We start from the raw sequence: 15,149 nt of genomic DNA on the forward strand, positions 1-15,149 counted from the left end.
CACATTTATTTATTAATTATTCTACTTTAGAAGTATTCAATAATTACCAAAACACTCGTGTACAATTTGCCAATCAAATTTTTCATTCAATACTCTTATTCACTGAATGGGTGAATAGCCTAATAAGTGATCATTTTAAGATACATGTTATGCTTATGTCACTTTATATATAGAGCATTGGATGGGAGAATAGCCGATAAATTGTTAGTTTAGGACACATGTCATGCCCATTCTGGTTTACAGAGCATTAGAATCAAGCAAAACTCTTTATTCTATTACTACCTGTAAAGAGAAAAAGTATCCAATATTTCAAATGCTTGCAACATCACACTAATGATGTTTATTAGGAAAAATCTAACTCAAAGTATTTTACTCACTTTACCAATTGAATTAACAGAAACTCACAAATTCACAATGCAACTTGAATATAGAATCCATGTTTAAGTGAAGGGATGTATTGGTACATTGAATATATAAAATAATTTTTCATTTAGGCCTACATGTATGACTTATTCTTATATGAGATGAAAGTATAGTAATACACCTAATTACAAACTTAAGTGATGTTTGATGGTATGGATAATACAAATTCAACTATACACACTAATGTATTAATGTTTTGAAGCCAATATAAGGAAAAAAAAAAAAGGGAAAATATACCGTTTAAATCTTAGGGACTAACAAATTAATCGATACGACCACCTCACACCCTTGGTGCGATGGTCACTCCATAAGTATAAGTGCTTGTGGAGTGTGGGGGAAAAGGGCCAGGGTTTAAGTCTCCAGGAGGGAGTTTCATACACATATACACTTAGATTAGGTTAGAGTAGAATTCTATCTTGTATTAAAAAAAAAAAAAAATTTAATCGATAGGAGTATAATTTTAGAAGTAATGAATTAAATTAAATATTTCAAAAAGTAACCAATTAAATCTTAGTTCATTTAAGTATAACCACTTTGTGTTTGGAGTTTAATTAAAATAGACTATGGATTTTGTGGGGAGTAAAAAGACCTTGATGGGAATATGGGCCGTTGGGTCATGCTAAGGAAGGCCGACCTGCGCTTGGGTTTAGGACTTGTTAGTACTATGGGTCGACCCATATGCCAAGGGTCCGAGGATCCAGCCGAGGATGATTTTTCCCTTCGGACTGACACCGAAGAACTCGGGACTTCATGGTAAAGGTTAGGAAAGGACACGGACAAAACCAATGGTTAAAGGGGGTGAACCCTTGAATGTCCTAGAAGCACCGATGTTGAAAAATGTCAAAGATAAAGGCTGCTACCTCCACATTAAAGACCCTGCACCTACCACCCTGGCCGCATTAATGGGGAAGTGACACTTGAACAGTGGAAGGGAAACTTCTAGTTACTGTTCAAAGGCACTAAGAAAAGAAATATCTAGGCTAAGGGAGGAGTTGGGGCAACACGTGTACAAAGTATTAAAAAGAGGAGTATTTAAGGAGAAACCTGGAACAGAAACAGGAGGGACTTTTTGTAACCTAAAAGAAAAAAGACAAAGAGAAAGATATAATATAAGAACAGTTCTCGGCTTACATCCGAGGAGACCGATTTACAATATTTCTTGTTGTTTCCAAGTACTTGCCATCTTTAGTTTGTCATTTAATCCCCACACACTTCTAACCTGGGTTTCAAACCCACACTCTACAAATTCATATTGTTTAAGGCTCATTGGGCCTGGGCCCATAACTGTTCTTGGGGCCAGGTGCACTTGTGCACTTACAGATTTTATTTATTTTCTTTTCAAATTTCAAGATTTTAATTTGTTATTTTTAAAATTATAGAGTTAAAATTGTAATTTTGCTATAAAAATGGTAATAAATTTATGTATAATTTATTGATGTGACATTATTTATGTTGACTAACGTGTCAATTTGTAAAATTTTTGTGGTAAAATTTGATTATAAATTAGTATTATTCATGAATAACTTCATCAAGAGGTGACGTAATGCACAAATTATTTAAGGCGACATATTTAATTATGATAGTGTTAGCACGGGCACCATTATTGCTGAGCTTTCCGTCACCTTTGAAAGTAGAGGGACCAAAAGATTAGGTTAGCAAGCACCCATTAAGGAGTAATGATATATTTTTGACACTAAATATTACATTTGCATCTCTGTATAAATGCTAGGATTGAACTTTTTAAGTCACAATTGTTTGAGGTGTGTTACTGACTTACGGTTAGATCCGTATGATTATTTCTTTCCCATAAGATACCTCTCCCAGAAACATTTATGTACACATGGAGTCTATCTAGAAAAGAATACAAGGCAAAGGAGGGAGTCATATCTTTTGTTTCTTGTGAAAAAGTTGTTGGTGGTTTGTTTGGTTATCCAATTGGTATTCTATTTAATTATATTGAGACTGTCAAGTCATATATGAATAGTTGAGAGGAGAAATATGAACTCAAAAATTTATAGTTGAGCTATAAAACTCTTTACAATTCAAGTATATATTCAGTCATAAAGAATAATGAAATGTTTAATACTCTTTAGTCTTTGCTACCACCATATCATGAATCATGAATAAGTTTGATCTTTGTAAATCAATATTAAGCTACACAAGTTTATCACATTGCTATCGTTTATATAAAAAACCAAAAAAAAGGTTCATCATATTGTACACTTTTAGAGTCATGTTTTCTAGGAGCAAATCAACTCCACATCACATCACATAAAACACTAATTGTAACATGAGATATTAAAACTTTGTAAAGGGAAAAAATTTGATGTCATTATATAGAGGGACAAGGCATATCCAATTATTTTATTTTTCCATGACAATGATATATGAACTAATCTTTTTTTTTTTGATTAATAAGTTTTGGCAAGGCGAATGGGGAACGAGAGATTCAAAGTAATGACTTCTATTTCATAATACGTGATCTTCAATAAATTGTGCTATCTCTTGAGAGTGAAATTGTAAAAACTATTATGTATTTATCGTAATTATTGCAAAAACAACTATAGGTATACAACCTATATATTCAAATAATATATTATAATTATTAAAAAAATTCTTGTAAATAAATGGTTTTTATGATCCAATCATAGGGAGGATAGAATAAAGTTTATTTGGAAATTTCTATTTATGGACGCACTAAAATCTTCTTCTTCTTCTTCTTTTGTGTGTAACTCATTTTTTAATGTGTGCCCAATTTGCAGTTTTTCAGAAAATTTTAGAGGTGGAGCTAAGCATGGAAAAGGAATCAAATTCTCACATATTGTTGTTTGGATCAAGATGTCATCCTTGAAATATTAGCAAGACCATTGGATGAAAGCCTTATCCAAAGGGTTTGCAAAAGTTGATTTAGAATGATTCGTGATTCAAACTTTGTCAAGGTCCATAATGTAATGATATACAAATATCTAAGTGGGTATTCATCATTGAAAAAAAAAACTCAAGGTCTGAATACTTTGCTTTTAATGTAAACAATGGCGATTTGACAGTAAAATATTACAACACACTTGCTGCAGAATTGTTGATATTGAAGATGCCTATGATGGGCTAATACTTCCCAAATCTATATTTGGCAATGATATTCATGTCTATAATAGTAGCATTGGATAAATGACTAATGAGTTCAAAGAGCTAGTATTCACTAGTATTTGATGTGTCCTTCCAGAAGTACAAGGCAGTTTGCTTAAGAATATGTTGAGTGTCATATATGTGTTATGGATAGTAATAATGATGAAGAAAATGAAAATGCTGCTGGGAGGAAATTGAGCTGTTCTTTCCAAGTAATCTTTCCTAGTTATTCCATAACTTGTTTTGATATTGTCTGTAATGGGGCTTTGAATTGAATGGCAGAACGTATTGAAGAAAATGATAAAGATATAACAGCAATAGACATATGAGCTTTCAATGGAAATGTTCGATTGCAAGTTATTAGCTTTCAATGGAGTCCTTTGTTATGCTACTCAAGCTTCCAAAGATGTATTTGATTTTTGACTCTTAAGGGATTGGGTTAAACCTATTTGGATCAAGAAATTTTGAAGAGTTTTATCATCAGTGATAATTTCTTACCTCTTGCAACTTACCAAAGTGACAAGTCTTGTCTAGTAGAAATCATGATAGTACATTACAGGGACGGACCCAAGATTTTAAACTAGCGGGGACCGGAGTATAAAGAAAAACAAATTCAAATAGACATTCATATATTATTAAAAAAATTATAAATACACAAAATTGTTGTTTCTAAATACATTAAGATGCAATCATCTACCAACAAAGACAAAAACAAAAACAAAATAATGTTTTTTTTTAATACTAGGCTGGCTAGGATTTTATTTTTATTTTTATTTTTTTAAGTTAGAGAATTTACAGTGGTGATGCTAAAAATTTTAGCTTTTGCCTTTTAGTACCTCAAAAAGCTACTTTATCTATTTTACTACCTCACTTTACAATATACTCGATATCAAATGTTCTATTTTTTTATCACTTCATTTAAAATAATATAAACAATTCATTAAAATAATAAGGAAGATGGAGAATTTGAGTTTTTTAATTGAAGGAAGATATATAATCTTAATAAAATATTGTATTTTATTTTTAACAACTTGCTACAATCAAGTGGGTTCTAGTTAGCTCAGCTGGTAAAGTCTCTAATGGTTGTATAACAAATCTGGGATTCAATCCTCGCCTACACCAAAAACTGATTGGTGTCTTGGTCTGATGATAAAGAGCTATCATCAGGAGCAGACGCCACATGTTGAAACTCTTTCTCTCAAAAAAAAAAAAATTGCTACAATCAACTGACTAGCAAGCAGGGGCGAAAATACAAAAATAAAATAGAAAATTACTAAAAAAGAAATTGGACCAGGGGGACCAGCCGGGCCCCCCCGGGTCTGTCCTTGGTACACTGCCACAAGTTGTTTATATACAATGTGAAGAGCCAAGAGTTGAGGTGCAATGTGGTTAAACTTAAAATAATAATGATCAGTAGATGCATCCTCTCTTCCTCATTTTTCCAAGTTCACTTTTATCAATAGACATGTTTGTTGGAACTAAAAATAATGTTATTAAGCTCTCTATTAACAAGTTGTTTATATACAACGTGAAGAGCCAAGAGTTGAGGAGCAATGTGGTTAAACTTAAAAGAATAAGGATCAATAGATGCATCCTCTCTTCCTCATTTTTCCAAATTCACTTTTATCAATAGTCATGTTTGTTAGAACTAAAATTAATGTTATTAAACTCGCTCTTAGTTCTTTTATGATTCACTTGGATAGATGCATTTAAGAGAAAATTTTGGATTTCAATTTTTAGTTTATGTAACTTTTATAGAGTATGGAGGTTTTTTAAAAAAAATTATTTTTTTATAAATAGTAAATTCTAGCGCAAACTCATGTGATGCGTGTGGAAAAATGTAATATAATTATTTATATAAAAATATAATGTAAAACTATAAATTAAATAGTGCGTGTGTTATTTAAAAATAATTTCCATATTTATAAGTTTTATGTAATAGGACATATAATATATTTTGTATTCAATAAAAATGTATAGTAATAATGTGTGTGTGTATAACGTAATTCAATAAATGATTTAAATTATATAATTATAATATTATTTTATATAAATGGAGAAAATGTTATTAAAAGGGTTTTTTTTTTAATATTCCATAATCAATCAACTAATTTGAACATATGCAAGAATATTAAAAAAAAATGTACATCACCATTCTATGGAACACATGTAAAATGTTACATTAATCTAAATATAAGTATAATGTCTATATTATTGTAACTTGAATTTTAAGGCATTCTTATGAATATTTATAATATTTATTGCTTTTTTAGGACCCATATCTCTAAGTTTTAATACCTATTTTGTTTGTACTTAAACATAAGGGTGTATGGACATTTTTGAACAAAAAAATGAGATTCCCAAATAGGAGAAACCCCTTAAATAGTAGTATAGAATAAGAATAATACAAATAAAAAAAACTCATTTTTGAGTTCATACACCTTGGTAAGGCACCTCTCACGTCCTTCAATTTCGTCTGCAAGCTTTGTCTCTTGCACTAATTTGATTGGGTTTTGGCTGACGAACTTGAGTCATGACTGAAAAAATGAGAAAAACACTCAAGAAATTATCCCATTGAAGGCCATACCAATCAATTTGTGGAGAGAACAATTGAAAATTTATAAAGAAAAAAAAAAGACAAGTGAGGAGGTTGTTATCTATTAATGACTGTCAGAATTCCATATAGTAGCGGCATGTGAAAAGTTTAGGTTAATTGAGAGATACATGGTAGAATTAGAGATCGAGTAACACTTGAATTTAAGGAGAGGCTCAATAAATATTAGGCGAAACTACAATATTGGTCCCTTAAGTTACCCTGTGCGCGCAATTGGTCCCTTAAGTTTGAAGCGAGCACAATTAGTTCCTTAAGTTTTAAAATTGAGTTGTATTGGTCATTTTACTAATTACTGTTAACGGTATTACTTATGCGGCTAACGAAATAATGACTTGACTTTTTTTTTAATAATGCGGCATGTTTTTAATTAAAAAATTACAAACTAAATTTACACATTAGAAAAAATTCACTGGTACCAAATTAAAAATTCACTGATTCCCTCTGCTGCTTTAGCAGGTTCATCAGTTTTTCAGAATTTGCAAATGCTTGGGCACCACCAAGTCCACCCTACAAATATGCAGAATGTAGTTATGCTAAACAATTGTTTATCGCCAATTAGAAGCTAAATCCCCCAACTTACTAGCAAGACATTAGATTATATGAAAGATTAGCAGCCTCATCAAGGAGCACATCTGCCACTAGTTTTACGTTATGAGAAGCAAGAATTTCTAGTTTATCCTCAACAGAGGCCACCACAACATTTGCTTTCGCTCGTCGAAGAATATCAATGATCATCACAGCTTCCATTTCCTCAGTGCCATTAGCAATAGGTACAAGAATCTGAAACAAAAAGCAAATGCAAGTGCTCATAATTCGTCAAAAACATTTTTCCTAACAAGATTTTAAAAAGAAAGATGCAAGCAATAAATGGAAGCGCTCCTAAGCATTGAACACCCACCCAACATGACAACACACCAGCGAAGACAAAATACAGCAATACCTGAGAGGGTTTTCAATAAGAGGAGGAGGAGCGGCGAGGGCGAGGTATTGGTGGCTGTGCTAGCACGAAGACACAAAAGTGGCCAAGAAGGAAGCGTTGCTAGGAAGCAAGAGGCCACCGTCGACAGCAGTTCAGTGGTTATGCGAGTCAATATGATTTCAATTTCATGTGAAAACTATTTTTTTTAATTTTTTAATTAAAAATATGCCACATCATTAAAAAAAAAAAGTCAAATCATTATTCTATTTGCGTACACATGGCAAACTTCAGAGACTAATTGTGTAGTTTCGCCTAAGTAAATCAAAAAATAAAAAATAAAGAAAGAAAATAAATAACGACATGACATTGATGTGGCTTAACGGAGGCGTAGCAACAATAAATACTACGCTTCAATTTTAAATATATATAGATTGATTCATTGATTGGATTTAGTTTTGAAATTTGGGGTTGTAAGTTAGTTTGAGCTCAACTTTGAGTCTAAAAACTTGGAAAAATTACACTTTGCACCCTAGACTATTCGATTGCACGTTTTGCACCATAAACTATAACCTTTGTTACACTTTACACCCTAAAGTTAGTTTTACTATTAAGTTAAATGAAAATTTATAACACATGACTTGCATGTGATTTTTACTTAGGTGACACATAGTTTAAACACAAAAACACCCTCTTTCCAATCAATTAAAAACAAAAAGCTCTCTCTCACGTCCTAGCATCTTCTCCTCCCTAAAACAAATTTTGTCTAACCCTAAATCCCCAATAGTTCTCACGCGTGCCCAGCAACAGCTCTTCCCCTCTCTCTCTACCAACAGCTCTTCTCTTCTTTTGAAATTCTTCAATTGCTACTCTAAAACATGATGGTCATCATCTTGACGTATTTTTGTTTGTTTTGAATACAGAAAATTATAATAAAATCTGAGAGATAATTAATGCAAACACATACAACCAACATTTGGAAAAAAAAAAAAAAAACCAGTCCGGGCCTACCATATGAGATATATGTATGGCTTTCTTTAGTGATGGGTCAAAGCATACATATAACACAGTAAAAATCTATAATAATCAATATTAAAATAAAAAATTGAATGGATTCAATCTTGACATATTTTTTTAAAAGCTCTTATTAGTCTTGTCTACCTTATATTATTCCCCAAACTGTATCTGGACTTCATGTTTTAAATAGTTTTCTCTTTTTCCATTTTTTTGCAGCTTAGTATTATTTTACTTAGTGGAGCAACTGAACAATGAGAAAAAGGAGAGGAGTTGACGCATGAGAGCTGTTGGGAATTTAGACAGATATTGATTTGGGGAGGAGGAGATGCTACGCACATGAGAGAGATTTTGTTTTTAATTGATTGGAAAGAGGGTGTTTTTGTCTTTAAACTATGTGTCACTTAAGCAAAAATTATGTGCAAGTCATGCGTTACAAATTTCCATCTAACTTAACAATAAAACTAACTTTGAGGTGCAAAGTGTAACAAATGTCATAGTTTAGAGTGTAAACCGTGCAATCAAATAGTTTAGGATGCAAAGTGTAATCTAAGGTATAATTTAGGGTGAAAAAGTGTAATTTCCCCTAAAAACTTACCAACAATTTGGTCCGTAGTTTGATTTTATTATTATTATTATTTTTTTATTATTTTAACTCTAGCTTTCTATTGAAATGATAATATATATTGTTATGAACACAGAATATGACCTAGCTACTACTTTTTTTTCCTCTTTAATTTATTCAATATTTTTGTTGAGAAAAAAATTAAGTTGAATAATCCAGATCTCCTTCTTGCTGCAATAGATGCCCAATTTGCTAATTTTGTAGAGAGAGCTGGTTTTAACTTTGTCTGAATGATTAATTAGAATACCAAGCACTCACATGCCAGCAAATGAGCTATTTTTTTTAACATCTACTAAAGTTACCAATGTACCAGTACAACGATAAAAGACAGAAGCGTTGCATATCTGACCAAAACCAAACACCAATTAAGTGTTGCAATCATACTCAAGAATTACAAGTTCTTTTAACAAATGTCAGGCTGACCAATTGTGATCCCCTGAACCTATCTTTCTTGAGCTAATAAAAGAGAGAATAGGTATTTGCTGTTGCACTGGCCCCCTCTGAACCTAAAATTTGCTCCATAAGAAAGATAGGTCAAAATACCACTATTAATGCTATAGCAATGGCCAAAAAACAATTCCAAAAAGAAAAAAAAAAAACCTGGTAAATGTAAACACTGATCAAGGCGACACAAAAGGACAGATGAAAAAACAGAGTAAGACAGACAGAGGAGGATAGCAATGTTTCAGGAAGCGAAGGAAAAGAAGATGACAGTGAGCAATGGCGATAAGCACAGAATGGAAAAGACGAAAAACAGAAGAAGAAAAAAAGATAAAGAAGATTACAACGTTGGACCCACAGAGAGACAAGAAAGAGAGATAAGGAAAGCCAGCGAAGATGAATAAAGCAGGGAAACAAAAGGGGGTGAATCTACTCTACGAGGATTTGCACTTGCAATCCTTACTTGGAAACAGCGGTGAAGGGACGATTCGACTTGTTAGGACCAGTTGAAGACGAACAACTCAGCTTGAAAACGGGACCACTGACTCCTACCGCACGCAACGTGTGAAAGAGACGAAGACTTTTGTATGTAACAAAAACAAACTGAAAGCGAAAGGGACTTGAATAATTCTTTGCACGGGAAAAAAAAGTCTATTTTATACCATCAAGTTGAAAAGTCTTTAAGTTAGGTATGGAAAAAAATGAGGAAAAAAAAAAAAAAAACGAGTCCAGTCAGCAATAGCATTAATAATAGTGGTATTTTGACCAGATGAAGCATCATTGTGCGGGATGGTAGCTGAAGAGTGTTGAGCAGGAGCATCATTCTGACGAAGGGATGGAGCGGTAGATGATTCCTCATTTAGTTTTTTCACAATGTTCTCAACAATTTCCTCTATAAACTCTGACTCTGGCCTGCAATTGGAAGTGTAACCACAGTTATATTTTTTAAAGAATAGAAGTTAGTGAGCCAACAGATCATACAACAAGAGGAAATAAGCCATGAAAATAGAATGAAATGCAAAAATCTTATAAGTTATTCATTGAAATTTAATTGATTAACAGTATTTCCATGGCAATCAACCAACAAATTCAAAGTAACAGCTATAGATAATAACCATTTTTTTTATAAAAAAATGATTTGATTGTAGTTTTAAAATTTCTTAATATATTATGAAAACCCAATTAATTAAATATTCAATACATTTAAGTATATTTATTTTCTTGGTAGTGTTTTTTACTTTCTATGTAAAATAGCAAATTAAATTATATTTTAATTAAAATTTAATATACATACAAAGGTAATATGTTTGTTTTAAAATTTGATAATATCAAATTATAGAAAAATCTTGATAAATTAAAAATTAAAAAAAAATTCAAGATTATAATATCAATATGAAAATATGGATGTTTACAATATAAATAGTAAAAACATAAAACTAAAAAATATTGGCTTTGAATTGAAAAGGAAATCAACTACTATAGAACCGAATATTCTCATCATCCAAACACATTCACAACAATTTGTGATTAGAAGCAGTACGTGTTATCTAAGTGGTGAACTTGTGCCGATAGAAATCAAAGCACCCCATCCCCAATCGCAACCCCTTTATCCATACAGACTTGTACTCTATGATCATCTAATCTATTGTTACATTAGATAAAAGGCAGCCCTACAATACCTAAGTCTCTGAATCCACAACACTCTAGAATGTCTAGAAACCATTTTAGTTATCTTTCCAATCAATCCATATCCATCCTTGCTTGTCTCCCTGTCATTGTAATTTCGTTAAAATCTTCTATTCAAACCCATGAAGGATTTATTGTTGACGGAGGTTAAGAGCAACGCCTATGATGTTCTTAGTTGGTAGTTTTAGGGATTTCATAAAATCTAGTGGAATGCTAAGTGTTATCAACTCTCGAGTTTACCACCATATCAATGTGATTTTGAGTAAAGCTTCTTATTGAGAGATTGAATTCATTTTTCCAGAAAAGGAGCCAAGCTACCACCTCTGTTTCTACATGGAAACACAAATATGTTTGCATATTGCACCCACACTGAACTCTTTCAAGATAATTCATTTGACCTCATCACCATCAAGAATACAATCAAGGGATCTTTATTTCTCATTATATATCCGTGTGAGCCCGTGAACTGTACGTGGGTCCTAAGCCCAAGGCAATTCGAGCATAGGCAATTCATGGATGCCTATAGGACTAGAAATTAACCAACCATCACATATAAATCTCCCATATTTTTATGAGCCTTCACGCAACGCTGCTCTTCTCTTTGCAATCTGTCCATCTTCTACTACATTAGGAGGCCATTTTTGCTCAAAATCATCTATCACTACCTTGCTGCCAATATCTTTATATGAACACACCACACTCTAACTTATACGTAATCAGGCAAAGCCTTCTCCTTCCTACGATACCACGTGAAGAGAAACAATTCCCACCCAAGCACCCACTAAGGAGGAACATTGGTTCTACAGAAGCCTATGGTTTGGTGCTAACAGCACCTAATCTAGAGAGAAACTCATCTTCTGATGCCATTTTATCAATGTGGTAAGTTTCCTCAAAAGAAAAAAAATGGTAATTAAAAAAAAATATTGAATGATAATTGCTAATGATGTATTTGTACTTAAAATTGTACAAAAGTAACAAAACTAGTAAGTAATCATGTCTAAATATGAAATATGATAATTATGATAGTTATTGATAGGTATTTGTTATGATTTTGTTTATATATAAAACTATAAATTCTTGCATTGGGAATTTTTTATTATTATTTTTGTATATGAAACTAAGGCTATCCAACCCACCCGAAAAACTGACCAAAACCGACCAAACCCGAGCCAACCGCCATTTGACCTGACTACTCCGGGGAGTTAGTTGCAGATCTCCACCCCCAAAATCCGGAAAACCAGAACCGAATTGAACAAGAGTTTTCTAGTGAGATTTGCCAAACCTAGCAAGACCTTATCAAATCCAAGGAAATCTCATTGATTTTTTTAGCCAATTTTTGCCTCTACGATGTGGACCAAACAGACTACCACCCATTGAAGGCCCGATCTGATCAATCTCTTCGGTTGGCAATGAGTTGAGATATCCTCCACCCGATCAACTCTGGTTGGGTGCAAGTTGAGCCCAAACCTGATCCGACCTAACTCATGGACAACCCTTTATGAAACTACATATTCTATGTTTAAAAATATATGATAGAATTTAAATTTAATACACACGCGCGCGCGCACACACACACACATATATATATATATATATATTAAAATAATGGTGTGAAAAATTATGAGGCCTCCAAAACTAATGAGACAAAATTTCAGAAGGTTAACCAAAAGTATATTACTAATTAAGAATCTATGCAATTCAGGAGAAAGTTTAACAAAATAATATTTTTAGAATATTTTATTTTATTTTAGTCTAAATATGAAATTTAATAATTATGGTAATTATTAATAGACATTTATTATAATTTTTATGAAGCTTATTAATAGACATTTATTATAAATTTGTCACAAAAGAGTTCAACATCATACAAGAATAAATTGTGAAGTCTTAAAAGCATATATAAGTATATAACACTATTATTATGACAAACAAAAATCAAATAAATTTAGTTTTTTATATATCATAGACTATAGATATTTAAAAAAAAAAAAAAAAACATATATGTACATATTATATTACCGATTTGCTTTCAAATGAAAACCTGCCAAGTTTGCAGCGTCTTCAAAATTTCCCTTTTGTTCTCGCACCTGTGATGGAGACACATCATAGAAAATAGGAAATACCCTTTGATTTAGCACCCTATTGCATTCCATGATTTTCGCCAGCTCATCTAGGCACCGATCTGAAGTAGCATAGCTTTTCGAGAACACCACAACTGCCATCCTTGATGTCTCAATTGCCTTCTTCAGTTCGGCTTGATTAAATTCCCCTCTACACGCACAAATCTTTTTACGATCTAAAGCGGCTAAGAGATGGCAAGTAAAGCTTGTGCGGGTATCTTCCCCACAAAAACTAACGAAGACCTCGTACTCATAACTCAATACTGAGGTCGATGAGGATGGAGCAAAGGCAGGAGTCATGATTGCAAAGACAAAGACCTAATGGAGGTAAAAAACAGTGCGCTGGCCTAAACTCAAGGGCAAACAAGAAAGAACTAGTTGTTTCTTTAGGATTTCTCTTCTTCTTCTCCTCTCTCTCTGGCCTAAACTCAAGGGCAAACAAGAAAGAACTAGTTTTCTTTAGGATTTCTCTTTTTCTTCTCCTCGCTCTGGTTTTTAGCTCTCTCTATTCCTTTTTTTTTTTTTTTCCTGTCTTGTGCAAGAAAGTGCGGTGAATGACTCTGTGCACGTGGTAGCAATTGTATGGCGATATGAATTTTATGATGAAGGAAGATAATCGGAAATTGGCATCATGAAAACACGAAGGGTTGTTTATCAAAGAAAAACACATGGATTGGGTCTAGTTTTCTAGTCTTCCACTACCCATTTGTTTTGTTGTTCCATACTTTTACAAAAAGCAGCTTTACTGTAGGAAAAAGTATTCTAATAGTATATTCAAGAGAGAAATTTGAAGTTCGAATATCTTAAAAATACCAAGCTACCAACTAGTTTATTTGGAACATTAACAAGAGTTTTTTTTTCTTAGTAAAAGAAAAATAAAATGTAGATATAATATTTACCGATTTGGTTCCAAATGCAAGCCTGCCAAGTTTGCGGCCTCCGTCAGTGCAGCTCTCCAACTGTTCATCTTGTCTTCAGGGCCATTTGGGAGCTCGGCAAAATTCCCCTTCTGTTCTAGCACCTCGGGTTGAGACACATGGTAGAAAATAGGGAGCACCCTTTCATTGAACACCCTTTTGCATTCCATGATCTTCACCAACTCATCCAAACACCAGTATGAAGTAGCATACTCTTTTGAGAACACCACAACTGCAATCCTTGATGTCTCAATTGCCTTTAACAGCTCAGGCCCAATCTTTGCCCCTCTAGGGAGGTTTATGTCATCTTTATAGGCATGAATCGTTTTGCGGTCAAAAGCGGCAAAGAGATGGCTGGTGAATCCTGTGCGGTTATCTGCCCCACGAAAACTAACGAAAACCTCATATTCGTATGTTGATGAGGATGGAGCAAAGGAAGGAGCCATGGTTGCAACACACAGACCGAATTGAGGTAATACACTTGCGCCGGCCAAAACACAAACAGCAAAGCAGCAAAAATTGGTTGTCTTTTTTTTTGGATTTCTCTTCCTCTTTTCTGTCTTGTGCATGTTTTCGAAAGTAGTGTGAATTTTTTACTTTGTGCACGTGGTTGCAACTAGCTAGCATATGGTTTGAAAACCGGAAGAGTTAGGTCCTACTTTCACAAAACGAGGAAACAGCCTTCTTTTCTTTTCTTTTTTTCTTTTTTTTTTGTGGAATAGTAAATGGAATAATGTTGCATTTATTTATTCTTCTGCATATATTAAGATGATTTGAAAAGTTATTGTTTTTTTTACTGTAAAAAATACCTTTAATTTATATAATCTATTCTTATTCTTTAAAAAGAGAAATAAGGTTAAGATAGTAAATCAATTAAAATTTTCTCACTACCCTCACACTTCCCACTTCCCAGCCCCACTACCCCACGTTTCTAAACAAAAATAAGAAAGAAAGGCTACCCACCCATGGCTCCTATTAATAAAAAAAAAAAAATACCAACGGTTCCAATAAAAAAAAACTACTCACATCACATAAAATTTAAAAAACATTAGCCTCTGAGCAACTACTCATATCACATAAAATTATTTCACCACAAGAATAATGCTAGAGATACAAACTATTTTACAAAAAAAATTACAAACTGCTGATGTGGTGAGTAATTATTGGTAAATGAAAAATTGATATTAATGGTGGACCTAGATGAAAACCAATAAAAAGTTGGTCACATCAACCGTTTGTAAAAATGTTATAAAATAGTTTGTGGTTG

General features: G+C 32.8%; 2 protein-coding genes across 2 annotated transcripts; both read right to left on the reverse strand.

Moving 5' to 3' along the window:
- Positions 1-6,583: 6,583 nt before the first annotated feature.
- Positions 6,584-6,973, reverse strand: LOC142644579 (protein DJ-1 homolog B-like). The gene is made up of 2 exons (XM_075819158.1): positions 6,812-6,973; positions 6,584-6,670 (listed from the first exon to the last, which is right to left on the reverse strand). Exons 1-2 carry the CDS (start codon positions 6,971-6,973, stop codon positions 6,584-6,586), a joined length of 249 nt encoding a protein of 82 aa, XP_075675273.1.
- A 2,008-nt stretch (positions 6,974-8,981) lies between these two features.
- Positions 8,982-14,505, reverse strand: LOC142643682 (toll/interleukin-1 receptor-like protein). The gene is made up of 2 exons (XM_075818388.1): positions 13,865-14,505; positions 8,982-10,071 (listed from the first exon to the last, which is right to left on the reverse strand). The coding sequence occupies exons 1-2, from the start codon at positions 14,449-14,451 to the stop codon at positions 9,840-9,842; spliced, it is 819 nt and encodes a 272-aa protein (XP_075674503.1). The 5' UTR covers positions 14,452-14,505; the 3' UTR covers positions 8,982-9,839.
- Positions 14,506-15,149: the final 644 nt, after the last annotated feature.

Source organism: Castanea sativa, chromosome 7, assembly GCF_040712315.1.
Source record: "Castanea sativa cultivar Marrone di Chiusa Pesio chromosome 7, ASM4071231v1".
Taxonomy (NCBI): domain Eukaryota; kingdom Viridiplantae; phylum Streptophyta; class Magnoliopsida; order Fagales; family Fagaceae; genus Castanea; species Castanea sativa.

Excerpts from the sequence above, each read along its gene's own strand:
- LOC142644579 (XM_075819158.1), bottom strand. The coding sequence starts at position 6,973 with ATGAGCACTTGCATTTGCTTTTTGTTTCAGATTCTTGTACCTATTGCT. Across the intron at positions 6,671-6,811 it reads AAATTCTTGCTTCTCATAAC|GGTGGACTTGGTGGTGCCCA; the intron begins GTAAAACTAGTG and ends GCATATTTGTAG.
- LOC142643682 (XM_075818388.1), bottom strand. The coding sequence starts at position 14,451 with ATGCACAAGACAGAAAAGAGGAAGAGAAATCCAAAAAAAAAGACAACC. Across the intron at positions 10,072-13,864 it reads TTGCATTTGGAACCAAATCG|GCCAGAGTCAGAGTTTATAG; the intron begins GTAAATATTATA and ends TTCCAATTGCAG.